This window comes from Phocoena phocoena, chromosome 13, assembly GCF_963924675.1.
Source record: "Phocoena phocoena chromosome 13, mPhoPho1.1, whole genome shotgun sequence".
Classification (NCBI taxonomy): domain Eukaryota; kingdom Metazoa; phylum Chordata; class Mammalia; order Artiodactyla; family Phocoenidae; genus Phocoena; species Phocoena phocoena.
This window is the reverse complement of record NC_089231.1, coordinates 63,953,750-63,970,792: the sequence shown is the minus strand read 5'-3', so window position 1 is coordinate 63,970,792 and position 17,043 is coordinate 63,953,750. Positions and strand designations below refer to the sequence as shown.

Here is a 17,043-nt window from a genome sequence, read left to right as displayed (position 1 = left end):
TTTTTGTTCCATCCCCAGCCCTGCCCGTCCTGCCCACCCCATGGGCCTGGGGTTGGGTCTGACCCCTCTGTTTCCTGGGCCCAGGGTTCCTCTTCCTCCTGGTCCCCCTAGGCCCTCCTCACCCCCTTTCTCTGCTGCCCCTGCTCTGTTCTGTGCTGTCACCCCACCCCTCCCAAGGCAGGAGCTCCCACGACTCCAGCCCTGACTCCACCTTCTGGACTTTCTCCTTGGTGACTAGCGGCCTCCAGCCCATCGTCACACCTTGACAGGGGCTGCAGGCAGGGTCTCAGTCCTGGAGCTGTCCCACCACCACCACCATACCGCCTCCCTCAGTCTCCGACACCTGCCTTTACCTCCATATTCTCTCAGAGCCCGCGTGGAGCCATTCTGCTCCCGGCATCTCTCCAGTCTGTTTCTACGGGGGCCCCTTCACCCAGGCCTCTCTGGTCCAGACCGAGTCTACTCACAGGCCTCAAGCATCCGGCTCCGCCGTCGCTGCAGGCTTTGATTGCGCCCGGCGCTCGGGAGGCGCTGACCGCACAGCAGGACATAGAAGGGCCTCACGAGGGGAGCAGAGGCCGGCTTGCAGCCTTGACCTGGAGGTTCCGAGGCGCCGCTGGCCAGGGGGCTTTCGTGCGTCGCGCCTGGTACCCACCCGCTTCCCGCCCCGGGCCTGGCCTCGCCGGGAGCGCGCAGGGGCCGCTTCTCTGGTGGGTGTCTGGGGAAGGGAGGGAAAGGCAAGGCGACCGGTGATTCCTCGGGAGGGCCCCTTCCAAGTTCGCCCCCAAGTTTGCGCGCGGCCGCGCGGGGGCGGGGGCCGCGCGGAGGGGCGGTGGCGCGGCCGGAGGGTGGGGTCTGGCGCGCGGGGCGGGCGCTGCCGCCTGGCCGGCCGCGGCTGGCCCTGGATCAGGGAGCCGATGTGGAATTTCCTGCCCGGCCCGGCGCCCCTCCTGCCGCCCCCCGCCCGGCCGCGCACTCCGCTTCCGGCCGCTCTCGCTGCGGCCGCACCCGCGCCCGCGCCCGCCCCGCGCCTGCCCCGCGCCGCATGGAGGGCGCAGGGCCCCGGGGGGCCGGGCCGGCGCGGCGCCGGGGAGCCGGGGGGCCGCCGCCGCCGCTGCCGCCGCTGCTGCTGCTGCTCTGGCTGCTGCCCGGCCCCGCGGCGCCCCAGGAGCTGAGCCCGCGCGGCCGCAACGTGTGCCGCGCGCCCGGGTAGGAGCCGGCCGGGCTGGGGGAGGGGGCCGAAGGGACGCCCGGGGCCGGGGGGAGGGGGCGCCCAGGACCTCCCTGAGCCAAACGCGCGGGCCCCTCGGGCCGCCCTCGCTGACCCCGGCTCCGCTCCAGGCCGAGCCCGGGCGCCGGGCCACGACGGTGCGTCCGAGGATACCCCAGGCGAGAAGCGGGCGAGGGTAGAACGGAGGGCAGCGGACGCCCAGAGGGCTGACACACGGGGTTCGAGATTTCAGACCCAGGAAAAGGGACCCTTGGGCCGGATTGTGAAGGCCGTAAGAAGACGGGAAGCTCATTCCAAGCCCATGGCATGGCATGTGCAAGGGCCCAGACACACGAGTGTGGCTCGAGCCGTGATGGAGGGAGGGTGAGCGTCCAGGAGAGATGGAGCGAGGCTCCTGAGAAGAGGGAGCCGCGGAGGTCTTGAGGCAGGCGAGTCGGAAGGACAGATTTGTGTCCTAGAAAGAGCGGGCGCGGGTGGGAAGAGGGTGGTTATGGAGGTGGGCGTCGAGGAGCCTGAGCTCAGAGTGGCCCAGAAGCGGGAATAGAGAGACAATGACGTGCGCCGGCATCGGGAGGTTGGGGGACTCCCGGGTGGGGATACGGGGTGCAGAGGGGCGGCACAGAGGTGGGCGCCACGAGGAGCCGGGCTGGGGAAGCCAGTGTGGGACAGGAGGGGACAGGCCCTGCCGGAGGGCGCCGGGCCCAGGACCTTGCGCGGAGGTCGAAGAGCGCAAGCCGGGACCCAGGAGTGGGCGCAGGAGTCGGAGGACCCGGTCGGTCTGTCAGAGGCCACTGCGAGGTCAAGGGCATCTCCGCGCGGGGGCGAGGAGCCGGCGTGAGGGGGTGCCTTGTCGCGGACCGGGGGCGCCAGGCAGGCGGGAAGCTGGAGAAGCATCACGGGCTCCTGGCGGGTGCGGTGGGGGCGCCCTGGGCCGCAGGGCCCAGGGAGGCCGCGTCCGGGGGCAGGCGATCGCGGCAGACAAGGGGCTGTGAGGGGCCGCGCGGGGTTTCCGAGCTCGGATCCCGAGGCGCGCAGACCCCTCCCCGCTGCGAGCCCCGCCTCTGGGGCGGGGGCCGGCCTGGCCCGCCATCTGCTTCACATCGACGCCGCCGCCGCCGCCTCCCGGGCCTCCCGGGCCTCCCCGGCCCCAGGAATGCAGCGGCTGTGGCGGGCGGGGCCGCCTGGGGAGGGGGAGGGCGCGATCGTCGCCGGCCCTGTCCCTCCGCCTCGGCTCTCCTTCCCTGTGGGGGTCCGTGCCGGGGGGTGGGGGGTGGGGGGATCCGATGGCAGGCCAGAGCTGTCCGGAGCCTGCTCCACTGCCCCTCTCCCCGAGATGTTCCATCAGGCGGCCTGTTCCAGTAGCCAAGAGCCTGGGTTGGGTTTCAGATTCTGGTGCCACCTCTCCCCATCTGAGTGGCCCTGGGCACAACGCTTAACCTTTCTGGGCCAGTCCATACTCCTGTCCAGTGGGGGGGGGTGGTGGTAGAGGAGGGATGACTGTGATCCTGTGTGGAGCTGGTTAATGGGAAAGACGGCACTCCCCCATCCCCCCCAGGGTCCGGACCATCTCTTCATTACCTTCCCAAGGCTGGGCCTTGCCAGGCTCCCATTAGCGTTCCCTCCCCCCATGAGGCTGGAGGACTAGGGCAGGGAGCAGCTCTCTGTCAGTAAAATCCCATACACTTAATGTGTGCAGGCCTGTTGTTGGTGCAGGCATACAGCTGTCCTGTGTGGAGGAGATTTACAGCAAATCATCTGACATCTGGCAAGGGCTGGGGAGGAGGTGTTCAGTTTGGGAGACCCAGTGGGAAGTGATGAGTGAGAGAGGCCTGTGGGAGAGGAGGCAGAGCAGGGTGGCATCTGGGGCAGGGCCCTGAGTGCAGAGGGCCTGTTGGAAGCACAGGAAGGAGCCCTGGGGGCTGGGACAGGGATGGTGGAGGAGAGGCCACAGGGCGATGGGAACCCCCGTGGGCTTTGCACAGAAGAGGGGCAGGATGTGACCTGGGTTGGCTGTCAGGTGGCAGATGAACTGGGGCAGGAGGGCAGAAGGTGGGAGAGAACCAGGGAGGGTGAGGGTGGCTCTCACAAGTCTGGGCGGGGGACAAGTGGCCTGTCCCATCCTAGATCCAGTTTGGAAGGTAGAGCTGGTGTGTTTCTCAGTTGATCCACTCTGGGAGAGAGCAGAGTCTCCTTCCAGCCTCCCAGCCTGGAAGGACAGTCTTTACCCTGAGATGGAGAAGACTCGGGGTGGGAGGGGCTAGTGGGGAGGAGGGCCCCCCTCGAGGCCTCCGAGGCATTGTCAGTGTCTGGATGGGACCTAGGGAGCTTCCCCAGGGAGCTAGAGTGGACAGAGCAGGGGAGGGAGGTGGGGGGTGGGGCAGAAACCAGGGGAGGGGTGCCCAGGGGGGAAGGAGGAGAGTGGGGCAGGCATGGAGTCCCAGGGGCCGTGGAGGCAGAGGAGCTTCCTGTCGGGACTGGGGAGAGAATGGGACAGACACTGGCACAGTGAGCAGGCAGTGCTCTTGGGGAGCTTTGCCAAGGTGGCTTGGGCAGGTTCAAGGTGAAGGTTTAAATCACCGCAGCTTCATTTGCAGTAACAGTGATCTATGGGGGGGAAGCCTGCAGCACAGCCTGCTTGCTGAGGGGCCTGGATTGACACCCCAGGGTCCTTCCCTAGTGTAGGAGCTACCCCTGCACTGGGCCATCTTTCTTGTCATCTCACTTTCATAAGATCTGAGAAAAAGGGCCTGCCAACCTAGCCCAGCCTTTTCTGCCAGCCCGTCCCAGAAGGAAAAGTCCCACAGACTCATCCTCCACGTGGGCTCTGTCCTGCCGGGGAGCAGGGTTGTTAGCTCTGTTGGGTGGGGCCTGGGCACCAGCCATGCTGGGAGGACCAGGTGAACTCAGAACTAGAGCCTGCTCAGCATGGGCTGGAGCTCACAGCACAGCCTTGGCTGAACTCATAGTTTGTGCTGGACACATCTCGACTCTCTTAATCCTCCTGCCAAACCTGTGGGCCCCATTCTACAGATTTAGCAGCTGGAGCTCAGAGAGGTAAAGTTCTGTGCCCAAGGTCACACAGCAAGTGGCAGACCCAGTCATCCAATCCAGCTTAGTGTGGCCCTAAAACCAGGCTCCCAACCTGATTACAGAGCCGTGCAGCCAGGTCGTCCAGGATGGAAGGTGGTCAGTGTTCCTGGGCCATCCCAGCAGGCCATCTGGTGAGGCTGCCTGCAGGAGGGACCTCTACAGAGGCTCTCCATCTGGAGACCTGGGTTCGTACTGGCAGAAGAGGCAGGAGGGTGATGGGCCCTCGGACCTGGGTCTCCCTACAGATGGCCATCTCGGAGCTGGGTGGGTGGGGACAATGGGGGCCAGAAAATCCAGGCCTGCTTAGAGTTCCTGACTCTGGTTTCCAGTTTTATTTGTGGAAAATAAGGTGGCCCATTCCTTGAAGTTTGGGGTTTTATGGATCCTGTTCCCCAGGTCCCATATCTTTGGCCCAAAGGAGAATCCAGCCCTTTCTGGGAGAGGGGGCTCCCTTGGAGTCCGGGGGCCCCATCCAGGGTGTGGTGATCATTTCGAGCTGGGAACGGTTGGGGGGCATCTTCTGAGGGGTGTGATATGGAGCAGCTGCAGCCTTTCCCTTCTCAGGCCATCCCACCCCTACCCCAGGGTCCTCAGGCCCCTCCCACCTCCTCCCATCACCATATCCCGCTTCTAGATTCACATCCTTCCCAAGAGGCCCTCTCCTTTTCTCTGAAGTGTGAATGGTGGCTATGTGCCTTTAGCATTTGGCTGAAGTTCTAGGTCTGATGGGACCCTGCAGAACTGCAGCCTGAGTGTCTGTTCCTTCTCAGCCTCCTTTGCCCCACAGTGTGGGCACACCCTACCTCAGCCCTCATGGCCCTCACCAGTGGCCATGGCTTCACTTGGGCAGGGCCTCCAAACCTTTGTGCCTACACACCCCATAAGCCCAGGGCTTGGGAGGCTGCACCACCCTGATATGGGACACATAAATTTTTTCCCTCCTACTGTACCTTGTAAAGCCAAATAAAATTAAACAAGATTTTATGAAATTTCACGGAGAGGACATTCTAACGTTGCCTTCCTCCAGCCCAAGTCTCGCCCTGGTGCTCTGCAGCCTTCAGTTTTACTTTCCTTACTCAGATGGAGGACTCCCTCGGTGTACCTTGCCCCTCTCCAAGTGGACACCTCGCTGTGTCCACCACACTCAGAGACAACCCATCTGCCTTGGTGCTCCAGTTGGGCATCCAGATGTGCCCACCCGGCCCAGCCAGTCCTGTCACTGCCCAGGTCACGTCATATCTGGATCACTGACACCCATCTGGCCAGACCCCCACCCCCAGGGATGCCCTAGATCTCCATGCCTGAGCAGGTCCTGGAGGCCCAGGGACCTTTGCCCCACCCCCACCTCACTGCTGCCCCTCCTGGGACATGTGGGGTCTCTTCTCTGGCCTAGTGGATGGGGCAAGAGGGCACAGATCAGGAGGAGTGACGAGACCCCTTGTACAGGGAACTGGGAAGTTCTTGGAGGTGGTCTGCCATCTGCCGCCTCCCAGTGTCTGCTCTAGAGGGCTGGAATTTGTGTCTTATTCGCTTCGAGTCTCCCAAACCTACAGCAGTGCCGGGCACACATGAGCGCCTTTATAACCACCTCCCTAGGGCAGGGTGGAGGTTACTGGGGGACCCAGCGAGGACTAGGAGTGGGTCCCGAGCTCAGGCGCCCTCTCTCTGCCTGCAGCTCCCAGGAGCTCACTTGCTGCGCTGGCTGGAGGCAGCAGGGGGACGAGTGTGGGATTGGTGAGTAGGGCACCCTGGGACTTGGGCAGGGGGCGGGGTCACGGAGAGGAGGGATAGTGTGGGGGCTGAACTCGCAACAACTTGGGCGCGTCTCGTCCGCAGCTGTGTGCGAAGGCAACTCCACATGCTCGGAGAACGAGGTGTGCGTGCGGCCGGGCGAGTGCCGCTGCCGCCATGGCTACTTCGGTGCCAACTGCGACACCAGTGAGCGCGGATTGTGGCGGGCGGGGCAGTGGGGCAGGATCCCAGAGATGGGCGGGGGCCTGGACTGGGGGCGGGGCCTGATAGTGGGCGGGGCCTGAGTCGGGAGTGGGTCCCCGGGGGCGGGGGGCTGGACGCGGGCAGGTTCGGGCTGGGTCTGGGCCCCGTCGCGAGCACCTGGGCCTCCCACCCTCTCCGCTCGCTCTGCAGAGTGCCCGCGCCAGTTCTGGGGTCCCGACTGCAAGGAGCTGTGTGTCTGCCACCCACACGGGCAGTGCGAGGACGTGACGGGCCAGTGTACATGTCATGCGCGGCGCTGGGGCGCACGCTGCGAGCATGCGTGCCAATGCCAGCACGGCGCGTGCCACCCGCGGAGCGGCGCGTGTCGCTGCGAGCCTGGCTGGTGGGGCCCACAGTGCGCCAGCGCGTGCTACTGCAGCGCCACGTCGCGCTGCGACCCACAGACGGGCGCGTGCCTCTGCCACGCAGGCTGGTGGGGCCGCAGCTGCAACAACCAGTGTGCCTGCAACACGTCGCCGTGCGAGCAACAGAGCGGCCGCTGCCAGTGCCGCGAGCGCACGTTCGGCGCGCGCTGCGAGCGCTATTGCCAGTGCTTCCGCGGCCGCTGCCATCCGGTGGACGGCACGTGCGCGTGCGAGCCCGGTTACCGGGGCAAGTACTGCCGCGAGCCTTGCCCTGCCGGCTTCTACGGCCTGGGCTGCCGCCGCCGGTAAGCGCGGGCCCCGGCCGGGGAGGGAGAGGAGGGGCAGGCGCCGAGGGAGCCGGGGTGAGGCGGCCGGGACCCCGCCTAGCCTCCTGCCCTTTCCTCAGATGCGGCCAGTGCAAGGGCCAGCAGCCATGCACGGTGGCCGAGGGCCGTTGCCTGACGTGCGAGCCCGGCTGGAACGGCACCAAGTGCGACCAGCCGTGCGCCACCGGTTTCTACGGCGAGGGCTGCGGCCACCGCTGCCCGCCGTGTCGCGACGGGCACGCCTGCAACCACGTCACCGGCAAGTGCACGCGCTGCAACGCGGGCTGGATCGGTGACCGGTGAGCAACCTGTGTCCGCCTCAGACACGCAGAGGGCTCTGTGGGCTTAAGGGTCGTTTGCCTGTTTCCGCTGACGCCTCCTCCCCGCGTTCCGAGGTGTGAGACCAAGTGCAGCAATGGCACCTACGGCGAGGACTGCGCGTTCGTGTGCGCCGACTGCGGCAGCGGCCACTGCGACTTCCAGTCGGGACGTTGCCTGTGCAGCCCGGGCGTCCACGGGCCCCAGTGAGTGCCCGGGGACCCAAGGGGTTTGAGGGGTCTGTATCCGGCACTGGGCTCCAGCCAGACCCCAGGTGCTGCTGCGTTGGCCGACCAGGCGGGACCCAGGCTTGGCCCCTCAGCCTTGGCCCCCATACTTCAGCTAGGGAGAGACAACAGGCTCTTTGGGGCAGTTTCCTGCCCTGGGGTGGAGCCAGCGCTCGAGCGGGATCTAGCGACCAGGTCAGCCTGTGGCCAGTGGGTTCCTTGAGGGCTGCAGGGCTGAGGTGACCCGGAGATGACGTGGAATGAGCAGGGACCTCCACGTACAGCCAAGGGTCTCGTCTGGCAGCCCCTTTTCCCCCCACAGAAGAGTCAGCCCCAGCAATGAGCACTGCGGCCAGTGTCCACGGCCCGTCCCCCAGACTCCGTCCCACTGGAGTGCACACATTTGTTTCCAAAACATTGATCGCTCAGGGTGTGCTGGAGGTGGGGGTGGGCTGCAGTCCCTAGAGAATGGAGAACCCGGGGCCGGGCCGGGGCTGGCTGGCCGCGGGGGCGAGGGCGGGAGGCGTAACCGAGGGCCGCTTGGCTCTCCCAGACCCCACGACCCTCCCTGACCTCGCGCCCCCGCAGCTGTAACCTGACTTGCCCGCCCGGGCTCCACGGCGTGGACTGCGCCCAGGCCTGCAGCTGCCACGAGGACTCGTGCGACCCGGTCACCGGTGCCTGCCGCCTGGGTGAGTGGGTGAGGGCGACCCGGCGGGGGCGCGGGGGCTGCCGGCACCTCGCTGACCCTGCGACCCCCACAGAGACCAACCAGCGAAAGGGCGTGATGGGTGCGGGCGCGCTGCTCGCCCTGCTCCTCGGCCTGCTGCTCTCGCTGCTCGGCTGCTGCTGCGCCTGCCGCGGCAAGGACCCCGCGCGCGGGTGAGGCTTCCAGCTCCCTCCCTTCCCCGGTTCCGGCCGCACGGGGTCTGCAGCGCGGCGCGCCGTTCCCGGCCCCGCCCTGGGGGGCCCCACCCTTCGTTAGCTCAGGCCCCGCCCTCCTTGTGGTTCTGCTCCCTTGGGCCTCTCCCGGTCTTAGGCCCCGCCCCTCCGCTCAGGCCCCTCCCTCCCTGTGGGTGGGCTCCCACGGGCTCGCCCCGCCCCTCTGGCACAGGCACGGCCCCGCCCCTTCGCTCAGTCCCCGCCCCCGCAGGGAGCTCTCGCTTGGGAGAAAGAAGGCGCCGCAGCGCCTATGCGGGCGCTTCAGCCGCATCAGCATGAAGCTGCCCCGGATCCCTCTCCGCAGGCAGAAGCTGCCCAAGGTCGTAGGTAAGGATGACGTAGGTAAGGAGTCTCCGGGGAACACCCCCCGACGCAGGAGGCTGCTGGGAAATGGGTGTGACGGGGTCGGTGTAGGAACTGCAGGGCCTTGAGTGTCGATGTGGGGGCGTGGGGAGGTGCGACCAGGGGGAGGAAAGAAGGATTGCGGATGCAGGGGAGCCCTGGAGGAAGGCAGGGGTCCTACGTGTGCGGGCAGGTGTGGTCCCTGTCTCGGTGACTGTGTGTGACTGCATGTGTGGTGTGGTGGGGCAGTGTGGACTGGACATCCGCGGCCGGTATGTCCCCGCAGTCTGCGGGAGTGAGTACACTGTCGGTCCTGATGCGAGCCGCAGGTGGACGCGGGCACCTGTGAGTGGGAATGCCCTGCCACAGGAAGACCCGCCTCCGGCCCGGATCCCCAGCTGTGCCCTGGGTCTTCCCTGGAAAGTGGGCAGGCTGGTCCCTCGGCCCCCACCCTACCTCAGGACGGGGCTGGGTGCGGGGCGATGCTGCTTCTCTCCTTCTGCCTGCACTGACTCACACTGGGGTGGAGTCCCTCTGCGTCTTTCCCACTTGTTTCCAAAGATGAGGGGGATGGGGAGATGAAGTCTCCTGGGAGGTAAAGATGCAGACAGCTGAGAAAAACGCCTGGGCCCACTCAGCAGAGTGGGATTTATGGGCACAGATGTGGGAGCTGGAACCCACATCCCATTTGTGAGAGGGGGATGGGCTGGCCAGCCTCTGGGATTCCCCCGTTGTGGGGTCTATGTCTGTGGAGGCTGTGCCTAGGGGTGCAGCCTGCTGAGACGGCTGAGGCAAAGGGTGGCTTCACCACTGCACATTTGCATTCAAAAACTGCTGCAAGACAGGGTCTGAAGCGTGGCTTGGAGGCCCTAATGGGCTCTCCCAGCCAGGTGCTCTCTCTTTTCCCAACTTTCGGCCCGACCTCACTCAGCTCCCTGGCCGTACACTAGCCTGTTGAATTGCCTGTCCCACCCACTATCTTGGGGTAGGGCTGGCTTGGGTCCCTCCATCATTTGTGGCAGGAGAGCTGGCGAGGGCACTGGCTGGGGCAGGCGGGGCCCCTGGCAGCTATGCCTCCCTCCTTCCCCAGTGGCCCATCACGACCTGGATAACACGCTCAACTGCAGCTTCCTGGAGCCACCCTCGGGGCTGGAGCAGCCCTCGCCATCATGGTCTTCCCGGGCCTCCTTCTCCTCCTTTGACACCACGGATGAAGGCCCCGTATACTGTGTACCCCACGAGGGTGAGTGCCCCTCTGCTTGGGGTGAGGACCCCTCTCTCTCTGACCCAGTGAAAGGTTCCAGCTGAAATTTCTGTGCTCTAAGGGACAGGCAGCATGGGGAGGAAGGGCTAGTGATGCTGTTAACTGGGGGGTGGATACACAATTGAGGTTGCAGAGTGGGCTTCTTGGCTGCCCAGCACCAGGCTGGGGTAGGGTCTGGGGAGGTAGCCACAGCCCAGGTTCACTTCTGGGGAGACCAGGCAGAGAAAATTCCGGGCCTGGGGAGGAGGTGGCAGAGGAGACAGGAAATGGGGTTTGCAGGATATGGGGACACATTTCACCTGAAGCCTTGGCTCACAAACACCAAGAAGCAGCCTGAATAGCTGGGCTTCTGGCCTCTCTCTTCCCCAGACCACCCCCCTGAATGACCTTGGGCAGGTGACTAACCTCTGAGCCTTAGAAGGCCTTTCTCTTAAAGAAGGGCTATGAATCGAGGGTCAAATGTGGTGATGGTGGCCCCCCAGGCTGGGGATGTGGTGGGGGAGGGGTGCGAGTCCAGGCCGAGTTGGGGCTGCAACCCAGGAATTAGCCCCACTACCCCAGCCCTCCACCTCCGGGGCTCTGAGCTAAGTTTGTGGTCAGTGCAGTGAATGTGCCAGGCATGTCTGGATGCCACGGCGACTGAGCGCCAGCTGGGGCGGGAAGAGGAGGGGAGGTGGGGCGCCAGCGAGGGTTTGCTCTTGGATGCTGGGGGGCCAAGCTCTTTCCGGAGGAGGTGACCGCCCCGCTCGTCCCTTGTCAGAGGCGGCAACCGAGAGCCGGGACGCGGAGGTCCCCATCGCCCCAGCCCCTGCCCCTGCCCCTGCCGAGGCGCTGGCTTCGTCCCCTGCACCGGTGACTACGCCCGCGGAGGAGGCCACGCCCCTCCGCGCGTCCTCCGACAGCGAGCGGTCAGCGTCGAGCGGGGACGGGCCTGGCGGGGCGCTGTATGCGCGTGTGGCCCGGCGTGAGGCCCGGCCGGCCCGGGTCCGGGGCGAGGCCCGAGGCCTGTCGCTTTCGCCATCGCCCGAGCGCAGGAAGCCGCCGCCGCCCGACCCCGCCACCAAGCCCAAGGTGTCCTGGATCCACGGCAAGCACGGTGCCGCCGCCGCGCGTGCGCCGTCGCCGCCACCCGCGGGCCCCGAGGCCGCTCCCAGCCCCAGCAAGAGGAAACGGACGCCCAGCGACACATCGGCGCGGCCAGACGAGCCCTGCAACCCTAGGGCCCGCGACCCGACGCCGCGACCCCCGGGGCTGGCAGAGGAGGGGCCGGCCCTCGCCGCACCCTCGCCGCCCCGGGCTCGAGCGCGGGGCCGTGGCCCTGGCCTCTCAGAGCCCACGGACGCTGGCGGTCCCCCGCGCAGCGCACCTGAGGCCGCCTCCATGCTGGCCGCCGAGCTGCGCGACAAGACTCGCAGCCTGGGCCGCGCCGAGGGGGCCGTGGGCACGCAGGGCCCCCGAGAGAAGCCGGCGCCGCCGCAGAAGGCCAAGCGCTCGGTGCCTCCTGCCTCGCCGGTCCGCGCGCCCCCCGCGCCCGAGGCCCCAGGGCCCGAGAAGGCGGCAGCGGGCGCGCCCGGATCCGACACCCCCCGAAAGAAGACCCCCATCCAGAAGCCGCCTCGTAAGAAGAGCCGGGAGGTGGCGGGCGAGCTGGGCCGGGCGGGCGCGCCCACCCTGTAGTAGGTCGGCCCCGTCGTGCCTGCAGCTCCTCGGCTTAGCAGCGCTGCTTGTCACCCCGCGTCCCGTGCGCGCCCGGCGTCTCCCGCAGGGGCCCCAGCCCAGAGCAGCCTGGCGGGAGGCTGCGTCTCACTGGCTCAGGCCCAACGGCCGTCCTGGATGGGGTCCCGCGCTCGGGCAGGAAGCCCCATCCCAGTGGCTAAGGCCTGACAGACGCTTTGCTGGCCCCTCCCTTCTCATGGCCTGCCTGTGGAGGGCTCCCACCAGCCCGGGTCTCAAAGGCCAAGGGCAGGAGGGCTCTGCCTAAAGAACACCTCTTACTGGCCAAGAGTGCCTTGGCTGGGTCACCTTCTCACTGGCTGAGGCCAGAAGCACTTCCACCCTGGCAGCCTCTCTCTGGCCAGGGCCTGGCGCCTCTGGCTGGAGGTTCCCTTCTGTGACCCTAGCCAGAGGCTACTTCCACTGGCCGAGCCCCAGGGCATCTGGTTGACCGGAGCCTGGGGAGGAGGGCTGGTCTCTGCTCCTCAGGAGGCTTGGCTGTCTCCCCACCCACCCCAGCCCCACCCACGCTCTCCCAGCCCCAGCCTCCCCAGCCCTGGCCCCTCCGCTGTCGAGCTGGTTTTGATGGCCTCCCACCACCCCACATGCCTGGGAATCCGAGGGGCAACTCCAGTGGCCTGTGGAGATGTATTTATAGGCCCCCGGCAGGGCTGCTCCCACCCCATCCGGGTGCCCCAGGATGGGCTCCTCCCGGCAGGGGCTTGGCCAAAGCTTTCTTAATAAAGTGCCTTTTTTCTCCCCGTGCTCTGACTGCTTCCTATCTGCGGGCCTCTTGACGAGGATGTCCCCCCAAAAGAAACTGTGCCAGGATCCCTCCACCAAAGTGGAGCCTGGGAGCCCAGGTGTGGGTCTCCCAGGACCATGTTGGAAGTGGGTCATGTCCATCTGCCCATCCTTCACCTATTTATCAAGTTTATTGGGCACCCACCTCGGCCCACCCCATCCTGGACTGGCAACCTGGGATGAAGGGTGTGTAGGAGCAGATAGAGTGGCACCCTTGGCTACGAGGAAGGAGCCAGCGCATGGGGCTGCTTCTGCCCTGCACCTTCCCCACTGCCCACTGCTGTTATACTTGGGGCCTCGAGCTGTTTGGTGTGGCTGGGGCGGGTCAGAGGCTGGGGCCAGGGGGTAGCGGGCCACGGGCACAGCCTCCAGCCAGGCCGCATCTGGCACAAACAAGACAGTCTGGCACCACACAGAGCCCTGCTGTCCATCTCAATGGGCTCCCTGTCCTCAGCCGGAAACTCTCCCGGCCCGAGAGGTGGGGTGAGGGGGAGAGCCCGCCTGGCCCAGAGCCCTGGCTGGCCCTGCTGGCAGTGCCCCCCCCTCCCCTGCTCCCCCTCCCAACCTCGGCCTGCTCCCACTCTGGCCTGGCCTTCTTTCTGTGGCCATTTGTCCTAATGTCTTCACTGCTTCTGGCCCTCAGGATGGCCTCGCAAGTGACCTTCCTGAGCTCCAAAGCCTTACTTTTCTACCGTGTCCGCTGTCCCTCATCCATCTGGGCTCCTCCCATCTCGCTGCCTCTGCGTAGCAGGCCTCTTCCTCACCTTTTGCTGCCAGCTCTTTCAATCAGGAGATTCTGCCAAGATTCTCCATTTATCTCCCCATCCCCACCCCATAGGCCCCAGCACGACCAGAGTCTGGCCAGTGCTGGCAGCTCAGGGATCTCACCTGGCAAGTCTCTTGCCCTCTGGCCAGATGCCACGTGGAGGTAAATGTCAGTGACATGTACAGGGGCTGAGCCACCTGAGTGGAGATGGCCTCATGGCACAGGCGGGACATCTGGCGTGGCTCCCGTGGCCGTAGTCCCTGCATCTGGCCTGGTCAGGCAGCACGTGGAAGGCAGGCTCCCTGTCTCCGGGGCATGCACCTTCCCTCAAGCCAGCTGGGCACCCTCCCAGCCGTGGCCCTGCGCCTGGCCAGCCTCATCCCTTCTGGCACCAGGCCATGCTGGCTGCCGGGGCTCAGAACACAGGCTTATCGTCAGCTAGGAGGGGCAGCTGCCCAGCTGGGCTCAGCAAGGGCAGGGCAGTGGCTGAGGAAGGTGGTGGAGGGCAGTGAGGTGGTTCGGGCCACAGTCTTGCCATGTACCCCCCACCCACCATGTGCCACCCTGCCGCTCCCCAACCCCTGAACCCCTGCTCCAGCTCGCCTGCTCCCTGGCCTGGATCGGCACCGTGTGGGGCGACCAGAGCTGTCGCATCAGCCAGGCCTTTCCTGAGGCCCCTCCACCGCCTGCTCTGGGAGCCTCCAGGCATCCAAGACCCTGAGCTTCAGGAGCCCGTCTGTGTGGGTGCCTCACAGAGCAGGAGCACCTCCCGCGCTTCTGGCAGCCAGCCCTGCCACCCTGGGGGCCAGATGCTGTGGCCTGGAGAGCAGGCAGGACCCGGCCCAAGAAACCCCCCAGGATGATCCAGTAGCCGCCTGGAGAGGGAGCTGCTGGGACCCCCTCCCCACCCCCATAGGCCTGCAGCAGTGCTAGCTCCCAGGGCAGGCGCCACAAAAGGGAACCGCGGCTGCTGGAACCTCCGTTGCCATGGGGACGAGGACCACAGGACCCACATCTGGTAGCGATTGAGGAGGAAAAATTATGAGTCGTGGAAAACGCAAATATTTTTTGTAGCACAGAGCACAAAGGAGCGGGAGGAATGTGGGACTGGAGAAGGCCTGAGCCCTGCCGGCTTTCAGGCGGGGACAGAGAACATATCACACAGAGGCAGAGCTACACCTACGCACACACACACACACACACACACACACATACACACACACACACATGCATGCACACAGACGCACCGTCAGACACACACACTGAAACATACCCACATCTACAACCAGACCCAAAGAAAAACAGAGATACTCACCACCAGTACACTCACCCCCCTGGACGGAAATGGACAGTCCCGCCAACACAAACACACAGAAACGCTGAGACAGAAGCCCTGCCACGCTGCACACACGGACCAGAAGTACCAGTGAAACACCAGGAGAGACGCACACACTGAAGCAAACATGCGTGTACAGGGAAGCACACTCACCGTGCGAGACACACACAGAGAAGACTCAGCAGGGATGTTCCCTGGTGGTCCAGTGGTTAAGACTCCGAGCTCCCACTGCAGGGGGCATGGGTTTGATCCCTGGTTGGGGAACTAAGATCCCACAGGCTGCACCGCAAAAAAAAAAACAACTCAGCAGCACACACGATACCACCAAGCTCGGGGCACCGAGACGGACATAACCCTGCAACGCAAAACACACTAACTTACAGAAGCGTCGGGAGAGACACAGACCCTGCAACACACACACGCGGACACACACACACAGCCAGACCCATAGCAGCACCAAGAGCACTCACTCAGTCCACCACACACACAGGAGAACCGAGACAGGATGACGATACTGAATTTATCTGAGCCCCATGCCCAAGATTGCACCCTGCTGCAAGCCCAGAACAGGCCAACCCTGAAAGGCCGTGTTGCCCTCTCACGTGCCAGACCCCCTCATTCTTCCTCGCGACTTCCTTGATCCCGCCTCTAGAAAACCCCAGCCACTGCCTCTCCTTGTGATGTTCCTTGTTAGTGAACCTTCCTCCTGTTGCTGTAGCCGGAATAAAATCATCCCCTGATCATCTCCCCCCATGGTTCTGCCACCCCGACCCTTGTCTTCAGGTCCTGGGCACCTGCTCCAGGTAGCGCCCTCCTGACGTGCCCTGGCCCCCAGCAGCCCCAAGGTCCTGTGCTCTAGGCTCTTGTCTGTTGGGAGCACGGTAAGAATTTGAGTTTGATCCTTTTTGAGGGTTTGTTGATTTCTGGTACTGGATTCTTTTGGGTTCATAGTCTGACCATTTGGTCTTGTGTCTGTTAGTCTTTTCTGTTCACCTATTTGTCTGTTTTGAGCTTAAATCAATTAAGAGTTAGTACCCGCTGGGAAGATGGTTTGAGGTGGTGATAGATGAAAGAGCCATGTGGACACGAAGGGTTCCTTAAGGCCACCGGAGAGGCTGTGACAGGAACAGGGGCGCCTGTGACACACCCAGCAGTTGGTACCTTTGGGGATGCTCATTCAGACGCTTGGTGGTGCCCCGCACAAGAGGGCAGTGGTGAAGGGGGTGGGGTTAGGAGAGCAAAGGTCTGGGAGCAGAGAGTGAGAGTCCAAAGACAGGTGAGGGTGTCTGCAGAGGTTGGGGCCCCTGCAGAGGACAAGGAGGAGGGCAAATGGGAGCATGAGAGGGAGTCTGGGTGGAGGAGATATCGGATGGGGTCCAGACCACTCGTGCACCTAGGCAGGTAAATGGGATTTTCACTAAACCATAACAGACTTCATATTTTCTTAACCAGTTTTTCAGAGTTTTTCCTTCCCACCTTGATTTACTTTTTAAAAATTTATTTATTTATTTTATTTTTGGCTGCTTTGGGTCTTCGTTGCTCTGCACGGGCTTTTCTCTGGTTGCGGTGAGTGGGGGCTGCTCTTCATTGGGGTGCATGGGCTTCTCACTTCGGTGGCTTCTCTTGTTGCGGAGCACGGACTCTAGGCATGCAGGCTTCAGTGGTTGCAGCCCACGGGCTTAGTTGCTCTGCGGCATGTGAGAACTTCCCTGACCAGGGCTTGAACCCATGTCCCCTGCATTGGCAGGCAGATTCTTAACCGCTGCGACATCAGGGAAGCCCTTGATTTACTTTTTTAAAAAAATAGTCTTTATTTTTTAGAGAAGTTTTAGGTTCACAGCAAAATTAAGAAAAAAGTACAGAGTTCCCATATACCCCCTGCCTCCCAGTCCCCCCACTATCAACATCCCCCGCAAGTGGGACATTTGTTACAATCGATGGACCTACACTGACACCTCAGCATCATCCACAGCCCATGGTTCACATTAGGGGTCACTCCTGGTGATGTACATCCTATGGGTTTGGAAAAATGTACAATGACACGTGTCCACCATTATAATATCATACAGAGTAGTTTCACTGCCCTAAAAACCCTCTGTTCTCCACCTGTTCATCCCTCCCTCTCCCCCAGGCCCTGGGAACCACTGATCAGTTTATTATCTCCATAGTTTTGCCTTTTCCAGAATGTCATAGAGTTAGAATCACACAGCATGCAGCCATTTCAGACTGGCTTCCTTCACTTAGATGTACATTAAGTTTCCTCCACGTGGGCTTCCCTGGTGGCACAGTGGTTAAGAATCTGCCTGCCAATGCAGGGTACATGG

The 17,043-nt window shown here is 64.0% G+C and overlaps 1 protein-coding gene across 2 annotated transcripts; it reads left to right on the top strand.

Moving 5' to 3' along the window:
- Nucleotides 1-1,045: 1,045 nt before the first annotated feature.
- SCARF2 (scavenger receptor class F member 2) lies at nt 1,046-11,777 on the top strand. Of its 2 annotated transcripts, none has more exons than XM_065890294.1 (11): nt 1,046-1,209; nt 5,997-6,055; nt 6,158-6,259; nt 6,467-6,986; nt 7,088-7,306; nt 7,403-7,531; nt 8,141-8,244; nt 8,317-8,434; nt 8,706-8,821; nt 9,927-10,079; nt 10,861-11,777. In XM_065890294.1, the coding sequence occupies exons 1-11, from the start codon at nt 1,046-1,048 to the stop codon at nt 11,775-11,777; spliced, it is 2,601 nt and encodes an 866-aa protein (XP_065746366.1). The 2 variants fall into 2 exon arrangements, with proteins under 2 accessions (XP_065746366.1, XP_065746365.1); XM_065890293.1 differs by having other exon boundaries at nt 8,691-8,821.
- The last annotated feature ends 5,266 nt before the right edge of the window (nt 11,778-17,043 follow it).

Coding starts and splice junctions, on each gene's coding strand:
- SCARF2 (XM_065890293.1), top strand. CDS start 1,046: ATGGAGGGCGCAGGGCCCCGGGGGGCCGGGCCGGCGCGGCGCCGGGGA. Junction 1,210..5,996: donor AACGTGTGCCGCGCGCCCGG/GTAGGAGCCGGC, acceptor CTCTGCCTGCAG/CTCCCAGGAGCTCACTTGCT. Junction 6,260..6,466: donor CGGTGCCAACTGCGACACCA/GTGAGCGCGGAT, acceptor CTCGCTCTGCAG/AGTGCCCGCGCCAGTTCTGG.